Source organism: Tyto alba, unplaced genomic scaffold (assembly GCF_018691265.1).
Source record: "Tyto alba isolate M040663 unplaced genomic scaffold, T.alba_DEE_v4.0 Super-Scaffold_28, whole genome shotgun sequence".
Classification (NCBI taxonomy): Eukaryota; Metazoa; Chordata; class Aves; order Strigiformes; family Tytonidae; genus Tyto; species Tyto alba.
Window position 1 is genome coordinate 3611065 of NW_024881302.1, and position 17165 is coordinate 3628229.

Below are 17165 nucleotides of genomic sequence, written 5' to 3' on the forward strand. Positions count from 1 at the left end.
GCGCCCATTATTTTTTAGTGTTTAATGTTGCACTGCAAGAAGTCTCTGGCATGTGTAACTTGCTGTTTTTCTTGTGTCCCAACAGGTACTGAATGAGGTGACAGAAGATAACTTAATAGATTTGGGTCCTGGCTCTCCAGCTGTAGTGAGCCCAATGGTTGGCAACTCAGCACCCCCATCTTCACTTTCCTCCCAGCTTGCAGGGCTTGGTGAGTACCTGATCTAAAAGGTGCTGATGAACATGAGGCTGCAATGCATGGGCTTTTTCAAGCCTAACCAGTCTGTGGGTCTTGGACAGCATGCAGGTGCTGCTAGGCAATCCAGATGTGTGATTGTGGGAGCAAGTCTGAGCAGTTGCTGAGGTCCCTGTAACCAACCCGAGCACACAGTACAAGCCCTTATTGCATTGGGCTGTTGGGATTTACGAGGAACCATTTTTCACTTGTGGGTCAGGGAGTTTCTGTTCTCTTTGGCTCTCCACTACCTGATAGATGTTGCCATATAGCCTTTGGAAAGTTTGGGTATGTGGCTCGCAGGGTTAGGAGGGATTTCCCCTGCACTGTAGTGATCTGTAATTGGGAAGCAGCCTGGCACAAAGAGAGGGGTTTATTAAATAAAGGGGAGACCGAAGGAAGGGGTGCAGCTTCTTGTTCATGGTAAAACTTGTACTACTACTTTTGTTTCTGCTTCGGTATAGCTCTTCATGAAATCAGTCTGGTGAATGTTCTAGATTCCCCTTCTACAGGTAATATTTGAAATCTTTGGGTGAAAGATTTTATGAAAGCGTTAGGTGTTTTACATTAAATCAAACCAAAGATTGCTTGATAGGATCACTTGATTGAACTGAAGGTTCTCCACCTCTTTCAGCACTGCGCCAGTATCATATCACTTGATCTGAAACTTGGTTTCACAGTCAATAGCTGAGAGACTACATTGTGGAGAAGACTAGTATCCATGCCCAAAATTTTGGACCATGTTAGTGAATAGTAAATACCTCAGGATGAGGTGGGCAGCAGGTGCACACCAATTCCCAAAAGCTGGCTTCTCGGTGAGGAGTACTTACGGTGTGGTGCTTCCAGGAGGAAAAGTCAGTCTCTACATTTGTCTTTTAAGGAATGCATGGATAGCAGCCTCCAGCCTCTTCTGGACAGAACTGTGCTCAGCCCTGCAACTGTTAACTAGATGGTATCTGTAGCTGTCCTGTATTGTTAAAAACTCCCTCTGTAACCTACATAGTCATGGCAGTGGTGCTTGCATATGGTTTGCTATTTCATTGGTTTGCTTTTTTTGCCTCTGGTTGCAGACTTGGGTACAAACAGCGTCAGTGGCACACTCAGCTCTCTACAGCACTGTAATCCTCGTGACGACTTCGACATGTTTGCACAGACAAGAGGCAGTTCCTTGGCTGAGCAGCGAAAGAAGTATGTGGAAGTTTGTCTTTAGTGCTGTTTGAGTCACAGCGTTGCTGTTTTCTAGGGGCATAAATCTGAAACTTCTTGACTTCATTCCAGACTAAAAAAGTAGTTTTGGTGTATGTTTTTGTGCTTTTAATCCAGTCCTTATCCTGTTGGTCACTGTTACTGTGAGCAAGTGGCGAAGGTCCTGCTGCTGGGCAGAGCAGACTGGCTGACTAATGTTATTTGACTGTCTGAATTAATGAACTCACTGGAAAGTTAGAAATGAACTTGCCTTTACTTCTGCAGATGCTTCCTCTCGTAAAGGCTTGTCATCCCATCCTACCCAGCCAGTGCTTGAGATACAGGAGCATAAGGGTCCTTCACCTGAAGGTCATGGATATACTTTGGTGACTGAATTACTGTCATCAAGGGCTTGGAAACAGAATTACCAACCAGTTAAACTCTCCCTTTGGCCCAGCAGTCAGACTCTCACAGTCTGTCAAGGCAGTGTAGCTTGCCTGGCTGCCATACTACCTCTAATTTGTTTATAGGGCTTGCATCTCTAGAGCTGCAGTTCTGGCACTTTCAAGGGCATCTAACAGGTCAAATTATTTTAATGTGAAATAAATCTATGCACTTATTAAGAAATCCTTTAATCCCTGTCAGGTGAAATTCAGGAAAAGACACACTCGGGTATTTTTCTTTCATGTATTATTTCTTGCCTCCTCCTGGTTTCAGATTCTAGAGGATGTAGTGGCTACCAGTAGTCAGAACATCATCAATATCTTGTCTCAAACTAAGAAATGTTGTTAAATAGTTTAGCTCAGACCTTAGCAGATTATCAAAAATTTACCATCTCTCGAAAATGTGAGCCAGCATATTTATTAGAATCTTCTATTTGCAGTTATCAATACAGCTGTTGGCACTGCCTCAGCTGTAGTATCAGCGTTGAGAAGACGTGCTCTGCTGTAGAGGCGTACGTTACCACTGGAGATTTCAGACCGAGAGCCCTAATGTATAGTCAGAATGGAGATGCATTGCAGAGAGATCTAATGGAGGTCCCTCTGTCTCTTGTGCTAAATGAAGCACGAAACTAGTCTTCCCACACTGCACCTCTGTCTCCTTCTGCAAGCTAATGGAACAAGGAGCACAGAGCAGTCTGTGATTTCACAAGGGAGGATTGCTATATCTTCCTTGGATTGTACGCTGTATAAATGGAGCAGCAGTGAGGCAGTACAGATGTGAGTGTGACTTGCTGTGGGGTGTAGGTGAGAGCCCGTGGGTGCCGCGCTGGGAGCTTGGGAGAAACCAGCACACTGGAGGAGAAAGCGCTCCTCCCGCTCAGACATGCGGTTCCTCCCAGGGGCTGATTTATGGGCAGGGGTTGGCGTCTGCTTCAGCTCGTGGTTCACCCCTGTGCTCTGCGAAATGGTGCTATTGCCCCTGTCACCTGACTGCTACACGTCCGTTTTGCATCGCGCTTTGAGAAGCTTTTTAAAAATCCAACCTCGGTAAATAGTGCATTTCTTTGTATGCTTTGCTGCAGTTGCTTATGTTTCACCTGCCTTTGAGTCTCCCTCTGCCTTCCCCCCATGCAGGCATCAAGGTCAGGCTTCCAAATGTTGTTTTCAGAGCTTTGCAAAATGTAACCTGTAATCAGGCCTCTCTTTGTCATCCCCTGCTAGTTCTTGGACACGCTTATGGTGCCTTGTCACCTATTTGTCTACCTTTCATAATACCAGTCTTACTCTTTTTGCTTCAATGTGCTTACTGCAATTGGTGGATGGTCTTTATACAGAGCACACTCCTCTTCTTGGAATGCACTTAGTACACTTGAAGTCTTGTTAAGAAAGAGAATGTGCTTCCTGATTTCCAGGGGAGTAAATCAGAGCAGCAAGTATGTTCTGCATAGGTGACTGCTGGACTTCCTTCTAGTTCTGTGGTTTGTTCCTTTCTTTCAGCGTGACATATGAGGATCCACAGGCGGTCAAAGGACTAGCATCTGCCCTGGATGTTCGAAAACACAACACAGGAGGGGTAGGTCGTTGCTCTGCGTTTTGTTATCTGAAGCCGTGAGTGGAATCCAAGCCGTAGGCAGCTGCTTTGACTGAGACTTCTCATTCTGTATTCCAGCAACATGCTAGCACTGGCTATTTTGAAATTGATATCTAGGAGCAAGTACTTGCTCAGTAATGATCTCTAAGGAGCTGCTACTTAGCACACCAGCCTAAAAGACTTCAAAATCATAGTGGGTAAATTCTCCTGTGTTCTTGCAGCTTGCCGGGGGGGTGTCCAGCTCTTTGACTGGAATCACTGCTGAAAAGAATAAGTGGGGGATGTCTTGTCAACACTGGTGTGCATTGGTTTGGTTTTGCTTATGAAAGTCGATGCCATCTTAATCTACCAGACTTTGCTCTAGGTGCATAGATACATGAGCAAGTTACAGGGAGAGAAATTACGTAGACTTTTAATGCTTCTCGTGCTTTGCCATAACTGCTCCTGCAAGCAGTCTGTTCTGTCTGTCCCAGGGCAGGCTCCTGCTATCTTGTGTGGGCAGAAGAGGCCCATGCACTGTCACCTCACAGCAGCTGATGCTACAAACGTGTTTGAGAGAGTGAGCTTGGCCAGCTTTGTCTGCGTACCTGGGTGAAGGCAGAAGTGAAAAGAGCTTTCAGATGGTCCCTCAACCCCTTTCTACCACTCCGCTTTTTAAAACTATGGTGCTCTTTTGTACTCAGCTGTGTTTTTTGGATGATGGAGCAAGTTCAGAGCCTTTTCCTGGTCTAATTTTGGTCTGTGCTGACCACTAGAGAGCACGGCAGAGCCAGTGTAGCTTGGGAGAGCCAGTGCAGCACACACACACCTCCCTCCATGGAGAATTGCCTCCCCATGCCTTGGCTGATCCCGCCCTGGTTCTTTCATAAGTTGAAATGGGAGTGCTCAGGGCAGCTGGCATGCCTGGCAGCTTGTGCTGAGCCAGGGAGAATTTGTGTTGGGAGCCAGCTGGGGTCAGATCACAGCTGCCTGCCTGCCTAGGCCATAGTTCGGTGGTAGCAGGGTTTCAGCAGTGATTCCTTATGGAGCACCCCCCTGCCCCACAAATCTATCTGCTTGTTCCTGTCCCTGTCCTCCTGCAAAAAAAGGGTAATTTATAACCCAGGTCAGCCCTGTGACCATTTTCAAGCTCAGCCCCATGAAAACTCATGCCAGCAGTACTGAGGGAAGAGGGAGAAGCACAGGGAGGCAGGGGTGGAAGTATATTAAGGGAGGTGAGAGGAATTCCTGAAGCCAGTGTGGCAACCCAAGCCCCAGTATCACTGAGCTGTGTTATTGGCAGGACCCGAGAAAGGATTTGAGATTCTGCTCTTTGTTCCTGCCTAACCAAATGCAAGGGGCTTGCATTTCACTACTGGTCAAGGGGGCTGTATTCCCCCAGTGGCCATGGGGTCATGTCCTTATTTATTAACACTTTTGTTCTCAGCCAATTCTGCTTGAGGCACCAATTCGACCTGTCATTCACACCAGCTTAGCTGCTGCTCTGCCTGAAGTGTTGTCAGTTCAAAGGGCTGTGTCTAAACTAATCTGACGGTCAAAGTTTTTTGGGGCAAATGCTTTATGGGTTGTGGAACTTTGGGCTCTGAGATGTTGTAGAGACTTTCAGCCTCCTTTCAAAGGTCCTGATGACTGTATGGTGTAATCAGAAGAGCTTGTTTTGAAATGCAATCTTTCAGTAAGTGGTAAACAGTACTTTTTGTCAAGTGTTGTGAGGCTTCTGGGTGTCTCTTCTTAAAGGAAATACAAATGAAACTCTTCTAAAGTTACCAGCCCCAGCAAGTGTAGCAAAAAACTGGCAGTGCTCAGTAAATGAAAGACATGCGTTAATTTGGTTAGAGAGCTAATTTAAGAACAGCTCTAGGGAGGAGCCAAAAGCTTCGCAACACATTCTTCACACATGTCTTGTTCCAGCACAGTTGTCCAGTGGTAAAATTCAGCAACATCCGACGTTTCTAATGTAGTCATTCTCAGAATGGTCTGTAGAGAGATGGCTGATCACGTGGCATTAGCTGTCTTTTAATATGATTTAGCAGCTGGAAACAAGATGAGCTAAAAATACACTGTTTTCTTAATATTGCTTTTCCATGTTGGGAATTGCTTTTGTTGCCACAGAGTTGTTGCGTGATCACAACTGGGAGGAGAGGTGTCCAAGAAACAATTCTCTAGTGTTACACAGATAGTAGATGAAGTTGGAGTGATTTCCCCCTTTTATTTTCTCAGCATAAGTGCTGAAATGAGACATAAAAGATTACAACTGATTCTCCATTATCTGTAGTAATGAGGATAGGAGAGATACTCCACGTATAAAGGTATCTGGATGGAAGTACATCAACACACCAGTGGCTCTTTGCTGAGCTAGCCCAGTTCTGGCAAGGCCGGTGGGCTGGAACCGCTGTGCTCCGCCGGTCCTGAGCAAGCCCCTCCAGAGCTACAGATGATTTTGCATCTGGGCCCTGGCGCAGGGATGAGTTGCTGAAGGACAAGAAGCCATCTTGAGAATCTTGATGTTGCTGTGCCATGCAGTCTGCAACCTACGCAGAGGAACTGGATGCATCAGTGGTCCTTTTAACCTCTGCTGCTCTTCGAGAGGGGCAGTTTGAAAGATTGCCAGAACGCTGCAGCAAACTGCCATTATTTACCCTCCTGCTCAGCACCATCAGTAGAGCTGTTGTACTGTTAGAGTTTGGCACGGAGTATGGCTGCTGAAATCAAGGAGGTAAGCAGGGTGTGTTGCAACTCACAGCTTCATAGACAAGGGAAACTCCACAGTGCATAATATTAGTGTTTCCAGTAAAGTCTGACTGATTTTAGTAGGTTGTATGGCCTACACTTTTTCTCCTTCTAAGAAGATGACAAACATCAGCCTCACTATTAGTCAGTGATTGTTTATTTTTTTTTTTATTTTTTTAGTATCAGCATGGAGGAAGTGCTAAAATTCTGTGAACTGACTGTAGGAAGTGCAGAGGTCAGGGGGAGATCTGTCCCTCCATGGACAGATCTGACAGGCAGCAGAGGGGGATGCAGCTGCTGCCAGAAGCTACCATAGGCAGCTCTCTGTGTGTGTGCATGTGTACGTGAAGATTTTTAACTTGCTGCTGTTATATTACTTTATCACGGGTTGTTGCTGTGGTTTCTCTCTTTATGGACTTTTCTGTTCTCAACACAGAGGAGAGGTAAAGGTGGGAACTCAGACATGGAGCCTATAGACAAGTGGCTAATTACACAAGGAATGGTGAGGATTTCACCAGTGAAGCGGTTCCTACTGCCCACCCCAGTCCCTTTACCTAGAATAACCATCCTCCATTCACCTCTTGTCCTGTCCTACTGAACCACTTGAAATCAGACAGTACAAGGAGTTCATTTCCCACCTACATCACTACCTGGGGCAAAGGGAAAGATTTGCTGATTTCTGGTTTATACAGCGCAAAGGCCTGTAACCAACTGAATCATTTGTAGGATCCTGCATCACCTCCAGAAGAGGCCTGGGGATCCAACTGGTTCCTTATACTGTCTTGATTTACTTATGCAGTATCCACTTTTCGAGAGATAAACACAAGTCACATGGATCTTGTTCATAAAGAGGACACCTTCTACGTGTCTGTAAAGCCAGCCTCTTCTGCTAGTGCTTTACTTTGTGGAATAAACATACAGAAGTTGTAGAATCATAACTAATTGAATTGAGTAATGTAGGGATAGTTCTTTATGAAAGGAAGGGAATGGGAGAACTGCTACCCAGATTGACATATTCCGCCCCATTGGAATTAGGATTCTGACTCCAAAAGGTACAATAGTGTTTCTGGCTTTAAGGATTTAATTTTTGTGTCAAGTGATGCCAGAGCTCTGATAAAATCAAGCTTCTGAAGATCACTGAATCTATGCACATTTTGACCTTGTTTGAAGTTCTCCTTCATTAACATGCTTGCAGAGAGAAGTTCAAAAGTCTCCTTTAAGTGTGGAAGTCAGAGATAGGTAAAAAATAGCCTCAGCTGTGCCTTAAAGCCAAGTTCTAAGACCAGTTTTGTATTTTTGAACAATATAGTATCCATCACTTTAAGTGTTTGAGATTAGTACCAATATTGTGACCTAACTACACAGAGTCCTTCTGAGACAGTCCTGGCTGCAGCGGCTTTCAGAAAGGGGCAGTGCAGGATCCCCTCTGGGCCGGGCTGCGTTTGCAGTGCAGCATGTGGGGCTGGGCGTCAGAAGGCCCGTGAAGCAGGAATGCCTCACTCCGGGGAGAGCCCTGAACATCCCAGACTAAGCTGCCCAGTGCTTAAAAAGAGAAACATAAAATCATACGATCATGCGATCATCCCAGAGAGTTTAAGGTTGAGGAAAATCCAGAGTGTGCAAGATCAAACTGCAGCAACTCTGTGAAACACTTTGTATTTATTCTTCTAACTTTAGGGCTAATCCAGGTTATTTCTGAGGACCGTTTTGTGAATTTGTCAGAAATTTGAATGACTGGCGCATGCACAGTGATTGGACACATGCATATATACAGTTGTATGTGCCTGCCTGTGCAAACACCCAAAAGCAGTTCTGTGCCTGCCAGCACGCGTGGGTAAGCGCAGCTGTAGGTACCTATCCTTGGGAGCCAGTTTCATTTCAGTGCTTGTCAGAGACCCACAGCTCGTAACATGAGGAGGAAAAGCCATAAAGTGAGCAGCTCTTGCTTTGCCTCTGATACCGCTGACTGTAGTTCACAGAGGCTTTTGCTTTTTGGTGGCTCTGTCGCAGCCAGAGATGTGCTATGCCACTGTTAGATGTTCATCCATAATGAATAATCCAGTGATTGAGTTAGTTCCTCTCCTTTGCATTTCCACTGTTTACAAGAGCAGGGAAGCATGAAATCGGCACCCCTGCTGTTCACACCACTCACACCACTGCTTTATTAAAAAAACAAACACAATATTCGTTCATTGGCTTGTGGTTATTCAGTCTGGAAAAAGGATACTGCAGCATTCATGGAGGCATACGGATTTGGGGAGGGAACGGGGTCTGGCTGCCCAGCCAGTCACTGCTCTTACAAGCCTGTCACCTTGTTTGTATGCTAAATATGAGAGAGAAATACCTAAAATAAAACTCAACTAATCATTAACTCCGTTTCTCTCTTAACTGGCTGTAGTTCTTAACCATATTTATTAATATGACTGTAGCATTTGCAATACCAGTGGAATAACTAGCAGCCTGGGTATGAACTTGATGTGCACCTTCTTTGGTAACTTCTTGTATGGCTGAGATGAGGGGGAAAGAGGGGTGAGCTGACATTGCCCTTACCTGTGCCTGTACAACACTGAGACCGCTGAAAGGGTGTTCTCCGCCTGCCAGAGAGGTGTTTGCATCCCCCATGACCTGCTGTTGTTCTTTCCAAAGTGCTGTACGGTTAAGCTTAGGGTTGAGTTCTTCCCACTCCATTTCTGTGCATCCCGGTTCACCGGCACACCTTTGGAGGGGGAGGCTCGTTCAGGCCTCCATGTGCACTCTCCCGGTGAATTTGGCAGCGTTGTTTTCGGTTTCAGCTTAATCTACAGCTCAGTTCTGCTGGCAAGGTGATGCCAGGACCGTGGAGACACAAACCACACCTTTATCCATTCCAGCTATGCCTACAAAACTAATGCAGACAAAATGATATCTGCAGGAATTGTTGCTGGTTCAGACATGACTTAAGGATGTTAGCTGAGCTGTTCCGGTACCAGATCTGTTTGCAGTGTAAGGTTTGGGTTTTTGCAAGTGAGGCCATGCAGGTGTCCTACAGGGATCTGCATCAGCAGCTCTTGGGCACAGACTTTAGCATAAGGCCACCACGTTTTGGTGCAGGTAATTCCAGTTCCCTTCTCATGAGTTTAGGCAGCTATTGAGATTTGCATGAATATATTAATTTGTTAGAATAATCTGTCACCCCACTCGAGTGCCAAATGGATGTTTGTTACGAAGGGAGAAGCAGGTGTTGCATAAGTCACCACGTCAGGACGGCTGTCACTTGGGACAGTGACAGAATTCACAGAAAGCTTTAGGAATAGCGTTCAGCATTGCATCTTGACCACCAGCAGCATGCCTGGCCAGAGAGGGGATTCCTGTCTGTAGTAAAGATACGCATGTAAAGATTAAACGAAACCTTTGTTGAGATGTTATTAATTAGTAACGAAGTGGGATGTCGCTCTGTATGCCTTCAACAGAGAGATAGGATCTAAGATGTGGAAATGACCTGGGTAACATGAGACTGTTGAAATACGTCACCTTCTTGGAGACTAAAGTGCTTGAATTGTGGACAAACTAAGAAATCAACGTGTGAAGATCTCATTTCTTCACCCCTCTCCCTCTTGAAGGCAAGCAGGTTCCTTTGTTCTGAAGACCCCGTGGGTTTCTTTACCCGTCCAGCCATGGCATTTTATGAAGCCCTCTACAAGGACAGTGCAATGCCCCACGTGAAGGAAGGCTTTTGCTATCTGGACGTGCCTATCAGATCCAAATTGGCAGGTTGTACGGGCACAACAGGCTGTTGGGGAACAGACTGCACCTGAGCTCTTGCCTTCCCCATCTCTGTGATGTGTAAACACAAGTAATCAAGTAGCTAATTCAAGCCCTACATTTAAAGTCAAACGTGTTCTAATATTGCGACCAGGCAGCTATTTCAAGATCACAACAGCTTTAAATAGATGGTAAGACTGTAGTAGTAAGCTGGACTGCTAGTGTGCATCCTAGTGCTCTCCTGCTGCTGCTGTAGGAACGACAGACCTTTCTTTACTGTTGCTAACAGAGGGGAGTGAATAGCAGCTAACCAAGTATTGGTGTCAGCTTTGTTAAGCATCTAGAAAGAAGTGGAATTAACTAAGCTACCCCAAGACGGTAGTCTAGCAACAATTAGCATGAACCTTGTTAAGAACATTAATGAGCTGACCTAGAGACCTGAATTGTCATTTCATACCTGCTTCTTTTCCAGTGGGATCATTTTTAATAGAAATAAAATATGGTAATAATAACCTTAAACTGTCATTTTAAGGGTAGAATATTGGATTTTATGACTTCTGATGAAATATATTGGCAATACTCTCTGGCTTTTGGTTGCTAGTGAGAACACCAACACAATCTAAGTTAGATAAGTATGAGCTGGAATTCCAGGTTCCTGTGGGTTTTGTGGAATAAAATGCTCACTTGTGTTCTCCCAGCCCTCCTTTTCCATTTCCCTTTCAGGACTGTTGAGATGATCCCATTTGTAGGATTTTCCAAAGACTAAATAAAAAAGCAATTTGAACGATGAGCCCAGCTTTTAATTAAAGTCAGTTACGTAAAGTACCCCAAACTATTTTGTGACTTAATTTCCATTTACTTTGAGTATAGATTTTTTAAAAAAGAAAGCACAATATCATTATAAAAACAGCTCTTGCAGCCAACCCTGACTATCTAGGGAGCTGTCTTGCCAAGACTGGGAGCTTCACTAGACCGTGTATGTTTGCATAATCAAAGTATTAACGAGACGGTATCCCATTCTGGAGTCATTTCCATGTAGTCTGCGGCTGCCACTGCTGTTTGTTCCCAGAAACTGTTGTCTTTTTTATTGTGTAAACTAGCTAATTTGTTTTTACATTGTTTCTGTTGTGTTTTAGGGGATTAGTTTTAACAAAACTCCCCTCCACGTTTTTTCAGTTTAGGGCTTCTGGAAGGGGGAGACTTGCCAAACACACAACTGACTGGCAAAAAATGAACTTCTGTGTGTGGTCAGTTTCAAATGAAATATATAAATGGTACAATGTTACAGTTAATTTTTTTTACAACTTCCAGTTACTTTTGAGAGTCTCCTCCCTCTTTATTCTTGAACAAATGAAACCTGATACATTTAAACTATGTTTTATGGGGGAAAACGGAGCTCAGAGTCTGAGGAAAGTAATTTGGAAGTTTGAGCATGGAAGGAGCAATAGGCACAAACCCTCAGCTCTTCTGTAAGTGTGCTGGAAGACGGGGGAAGCTTTTTGAAATGTCAGTGCTGAACAGCAAACGGCTGACATGCTCAAATGTTTATCTTACAGCTCTCTCTGCTTCTTATATATGACCTGCGAGAAGTGTTCTTGCACTTCTGAGGTTTTTGTTTGTTATATAAAGTAGGTCTGTCTGAAAGTAGAATTCCTTTTTTTCTTTTCTTTTTTTTTCTTTCTTTATTTTTTTTTTTAAATCTTACAAAAGACAGCAGCACAGACTTCTATACTGCTGAGCTGTTCTTTGAGGTCTCCTGCAAGCTCAAGAATCCTACGATTCTCAGGAATCCATTATTTGCTCAGTCATCTGTCATGTTTTCAGGATAACCAAGACTTGAACTGCTGATTCTTCTAATACAGTACCACCATGCTTTTTAGAACAGCTGCTTTTATTTTATTCACAGAAAAGCAAAAAAACCCTGCTATTTTCCTCCTCCTCTCCATACACATTTGCTTATCCTTAAAGAAATGCAAGTACCTTTCTGAGCTGCAGACTAGCCAACAGCTCTGAAGGCTACACCTTCCGAAGCGTTACTTACTGTGTGCACTGTTAAGCAATACAGGAGAGAGAAAGCCATGAAACATCTGCAGTAGGGTTTAGGTTGCTGTAGGCTGAATAAATTCATTGCTTTGTCTCTCTGAAGCCAATATTTTCCAAAGCTGTTAAACTACCAAGCCGGTTCTACAAGGTGCAACTTGTCCTTGGGAAGGAAGGATGTTGGAGGATGTCTACAGAGCCCTCCTCTCATTAATGGCCACCTGGGCCAGCTCGCAACAGCTTCGACACACGGCGTTAGCTTTGCACGTGCACGATTCAGCTCTCCATTGCAAACTAAATCGGGGCAATTATCCGAAATCTGGCCCATCCCAAAGGAAACTGCAGGAACTTATTTTGTGTTTGGAATCTTTGTGTTAACTGAAAGCAAAATGGCAACTTGCACTTCTGAGCCTTCTAGATCTGTCAGATACACTCTGTCCAGCAACGTGCAGAGTCGGAGCCAAGCCGTCTTCCCGGAGCCTCTCTTGATGGGAGATGCTTTGGATGGAGCCCTTGATTTCCAGTCCCTTGACACAACTCACCCACCTTAGCGGACCTCACCTCAACCAAGGGCTTAACTGACCTCCTCAGTGCAAAGGGCCAGTTAATTACAGGAAAAAATTCTGGAGTACTCTGCTAAACAGCGCCTGCCTGTGCTGCTGCCTCTGCAGTGCAGCGTCTGTCTGCCTTCCTCTGCTGGAAGTCCCTGAGAAAACAACATCTCCCAGTGAATTCGTCTGCAGAGCCTCTTACAGCTCTTCTTCCCGTCAGAGGTTTCAGGCAAAGCTGTGGACAACCCCTGACACCTTTTCTTCCTAGGAAAACCTCTCCAGCACCGCGAGGTCTCTTGCCAGCCAGCCCCACCGCTCAGCTGCCGTGCTCTGGCCTGGAACCTGCGTGCCTGACATTGCTTTCCGAGTGTTTTTCAGGTTGTCCTGACGAGATCTATTGTGGTGTTTTCCTGTTTACTTCGGCAGCCCTCTGTTGTGTTTAAGCCGTGTAGTTAAGTCAGGAAATTCTACACCTAATACGCAGTAATTTCCCTTTGCTGACCCAGTTGCCTGTAGTGCTTTGTGAAATCGCTGCTCCTCAGCACTCGGCACGCCGCGTCTGTGCCGCCCGTCGCAATCGCAGGGCGTAACGTGGGCGGTTTTATCGCAGGAGGAGAGGCAACCCTTCCGTGCCTTTTTGTTAAACCATCCACGGAGGCCTGACGGGCGAGCTCCGGTGTTGCCGGTGCTGGAGCAGGAGCCGAGAGGAGCGTGTGCTCTGCTCTCCTCCTCTGCCCGCGCCAGGAGCTGCTGCCCCATCCTCCTCCTCACCTTCACCTTTGAACCTCCGCACCTTGCACCAGCACACGCTGGGTTCCACTGCCTCTGCTGCAAGAGGGTCACTTTTGGCAGAGGAGTAGAGGAGTGGGGACAGGGAGTGGGATCGTTTTGCTTTAAACTGGCGCGCTGAGGCTTGCCAAGGCTCCGTGGTGTGGTGGGAGGAGGATCTGGAAGGAAACAGGACTGTGTGCCCTGGGCTCTGGCTGCCTCCACCTGCGGAGAAGAGCAAAATGTTTTCATAGGAGTGTTGCCTGAAGACTTTGAGCCCCTCTTTTTGCTAACCCTTCACTGTGGCTGATACCCATTTTAAAAAACAAAGGGTGTAAATTTAACGTTTCAAAACCTAACTGATATCCAGTATTCTACCCTTAAAAGCTTTTCACGATCAAGATTAGAATCATCAGTCCATCTTGATGGTTTTAATATGTGGTCGAGAAGTTACCCGTCTTACGCTGGCATCACATCACGTCATTCCCCATAATCTTCCTCTTGTTTTTTTTTTAGCCTTGTTGTTCATAATTTCCTTTCCAAGTGTTTCTTTATTTGAAATGCCATTTATATTTTGTTGCCTTTTTTTTCCAGCACATCTTACATCTTTGTTTTTGTTTTGTTTTTAATCTTATTTCTGGCATTTTCCATCGCTCTGTGGCCATGATTGTGGATGTGTTTTGGTTTTTGCCTGCCTTGCTGTTCTCTCGCTGCACTCCCTAGATCCCTGTTGCACAGTCCTCTGTCATGGATGACATTGAGGAGTGGCTCAGTACCGACTTGGTGAGACTCTTTATATTTTCATTTTTCACATGGGCAATAGCACTTGTACGGATAACTTTCAATGCATTGCTGAGTTACTGGTACTTCTCGTAACGTAAGGCAGTGAAACTTCCAACTCATATAGCTTATTTCCTTTGAAGGGAGTATCTAAGCAGGAGGAGATACTGTTGTGTTCAGCAATTCAATCAAAATGGGTTTTTTTCTCTGAGTTTTATTTTCACTTCTCCATGTTAACATCACAAAGTAGCATGCTTCCAGAAATTGTGTGTTTCTGGTCCCCGTACAGGAAATCACGTGCTGAAGTTTACCTTGTGTTCCTCACTGGACGTAAAGCACACGATTAAGGCTGCATTAGCTTTGGCAGGATCTAAGCACATGCTTACGTTGAGGCATGCTTTTAAGAGATGCTGGATCAGGGCTTAGATTCCTTTCAAGTCGAGATGTCTTTGTTAAATTGGCAAGCAATCTTGACATGTTTCCTAATAGTAATAATAACTTAGAACAGTCTCTCTTCAATGTTTATAACTTTCAGTTTCTCCTAAATTATTATTGTCTGGTAATTATTAAACAAACAAACAAAAGACAGAACTAAAAGTAGCTTTTTCCTTCATTCCAGAGTTTGTTTTGCTGTACCAATACACATCTGGTTTCAGCAGTGGTACAAACTAGTACACATTTATTCCAGTCTTTTTTTTTTTTTAAATGTAAGCATCTGACTCAAATTAACCAAGTGTGCTTGGGGGACGGGTGGTGGGTTGCGTTTCAGACTGTTCTTTCAAACATGGTTTTAGTGAACCGAACTGTTTCCTTGTGGTCACCATAGCCCGGAGGATCGCCTCCTTCCGTTCTTCCAACTTCAGATACTGCCCCTAGCTAGCTCCTTACTCCTTAGGGTCTCCCCCAGCCCCTTGCTGTTGCCTCCTCGGCTCCTAGCTGGGAGCTGCAGGGTTGAGGCTCCGCTCCCCGGCTCTGGCAGCGGCGCTGCAGGCACGCTTCGGCACGTCAGCCCTCCGCTCCGGCACCGGAGGAACTGACTGTACTGGAAGGAAGAAAATGCTCCTGCTCTCCAAAGCCGCCTGAAGTGCTTAAACAGATTCTGGGTTTCAGTGTTGGAGTTTGGCAGACTGACTGGCTGTCTTTGAAATGTCATTGGTTTTTAGCTGCAGGTAGTTTTTTCAGGCCTCGGTACAGGCAGTCATTTTCAAATTTAATTACAAACTGGCCTCATTTTGTTAAAGAAATACAGTGAATGTAGCATGTCTACTCTGCTTACACAATAAACTTTTGTCTTTGCCATTTAAATTAATTTAGCAGGAGAGAAGATCTTATGAAGAGATACCAAGGTAGCTCTGTATATCTCTCATCCCCTAGATTGCTTTGCTCTTTTTGAGCAAGACCGAGAAGTGTCGTATAAATGCCTGAACAAGCCTGGGGATCGCCGTGACTCTCCCGGCTTCCCTTCCCCCGGGTACCTGGGTCCCCATCCTGACTGTATGTGGGTGCAGCATAAAGATGCCCTCTGAGGAAGCTTGGACTGAATTTTTGTTTCTCTCTCTGGGTTCCCCCCTCCCTTTTTTGTTAATGGTTCATTTCAGTTCTCTGCTTCTCAGCTGAAGAAATTACAGATTAGGTTAGCTCATCGTTATTTATTTCCTTACCCTTTTTAGGGTACACTGGAACAAACTGTACTTCTGCATGTGCCTTTGGAAACCTCTGTACAGTAGGAAGCTAGTAGGTGCTAGGTGGCTTTAATGCTCAGGCATTAAAAACCTTTCTGAGGCCAATCAGTGTGTTCCCACTCTCCCGATAGAGAAGCCAGGGTATGGACAAATACTTTTCTTTTTCAAAGCAGGTTCAACCTGAGGTTTTCAAGTAGTATTTTCATCCGTCTTGATGAGCCTGATAGATTGACAAGGATGCCGCATCCTTGGACTTTTAATTTCCTCATTAAAGCACTGTTGGAAATTTGCATGTTGAAATGCACGCAGCTGGTAGAAATGCACTGCCCCCCGGCATCCCAGCCTTTGTGTCTCACGGACAGACGCTCGCTGCCCATCAGTATCCTTCATCCAGCCCAGCCTACTCTTGTCTTTGTACAGCACGGATGCCAGGAAAGCTGCTGTACTGTTGTGTAAAATCTAAAATTAACTCCCACAGGAGGAACGTTGGCCCCAAACTGTTTTGCAGCATGTGTCCTTTGTCAGCTAAAAGTACATTTTATTTGAGGACACAATGCAAACCGCAGTCCTGACTTTTTAAAGGACAGCGTGACAGAAAAGATGGCATCTTGTACAGTGTGTGTGATTCACACAGCTCAGTTTTTGACCAGGCCCACTGTCTGAAGTGGAAACGGCGCTGGACTGCCATTCAGGTCCAACAGGGAAAGTTTGAGCTATCCACCAGCAATCTTCAGAAGCATCTCTAGTGCTCGTTCTCTTGCTCTGCAGCGCAGTGAAATGTCAGTCACCACTGGCCTCCCGAAGTAGGAGCCGTGCGATTTCCCCAGGTTGCCCTGCTCACATAGTTAGCATGTGGAAACAAGTGATGGAAACTGTCCAGTTGCATTAACTGTGTGTAGAGGATAATAGTGAAGTGCTGCCTGTGTGTTCACACGCCTTTTTGTTCCAATTGCAGAAAGGAGACGAACTGGAAGAAGGAGTGACCAGTGAAGGTAAGCAGAGATGCCTGTGGCAATGAGCTGTTCTCAGGTTAGCGCGCAGGCTGAATTATCTGCTTTGATCCCTGCTGAGATGCTGACTTCTCCCAGCCTGATGTTCCCCAGCAAATGCTGCTGCACTCGAAAAGGCAGGAGGAGAGCGTTTCAGAGCGAAAAGTTCGTATTTATGGCGTGAGGAGCCCTCCCGGCTGTAAGTGCTTTCCTGCCATCTTCCTTGGCTGTGCACTGTGTTTATGCCAGCAGGAATGCGTCCCCAGGCTGCTCAGCCCTTTGGAATGAGGTTTCCCTGCTTCTGTCACAGTCGATGGCGTGGTGTGGGTTTGATTCCCTTTGCTGCCTGAGCCAGGGTGTCTGAAAGGCCGTCTGTACCCTTTCCTGAGGAAGGCAGGCTGTACAAGAACGTGTGCCTGCGAGCACAGCCCA

The 17165-nt window shown here is 45.5% G+C and overlaps 1 protein-coding gene across 5 annotated transcripts in view; it reads left to right on the top strand.

The window, feature by feature from the left end:
• Positions 1-17165, top strand: part of TOM1L2 (target of myb1 like 2 membrane trafficking protein) — a 58907-nt gene that overhangs the window by 35953 nt on the left and 5789 nt on the right. For 2 of the 5 annotated variants that reach the window (XM_033005902.2, XM_033005906.2), the window contains exons 10-15: positions 86-209; positions 1304-1421; positions 3359-3434; positions 6619-6684; positions 14006-14065; positions 16700-16736. In XM_033005902.2, coding sequence (XP_032861793.1) covers positions 86-209; positions 1304-1421; positions 3359-3434; positions 6619-6684; positions 14006-14065; positions 16700-16736 — 481 coding nt within the window. The remainder of the gene's footprint in view (positions 1-85; positions 210-1303; positions 1422-3358; positions 3435-6618; positions 6685-14005; positions 14066-16699; positions 16737-17165) is intronic. The other 3 variants (XM_033005904.2, XM_033005905.2, XM_033005907.2) reach the window with 3 other exon arrangements.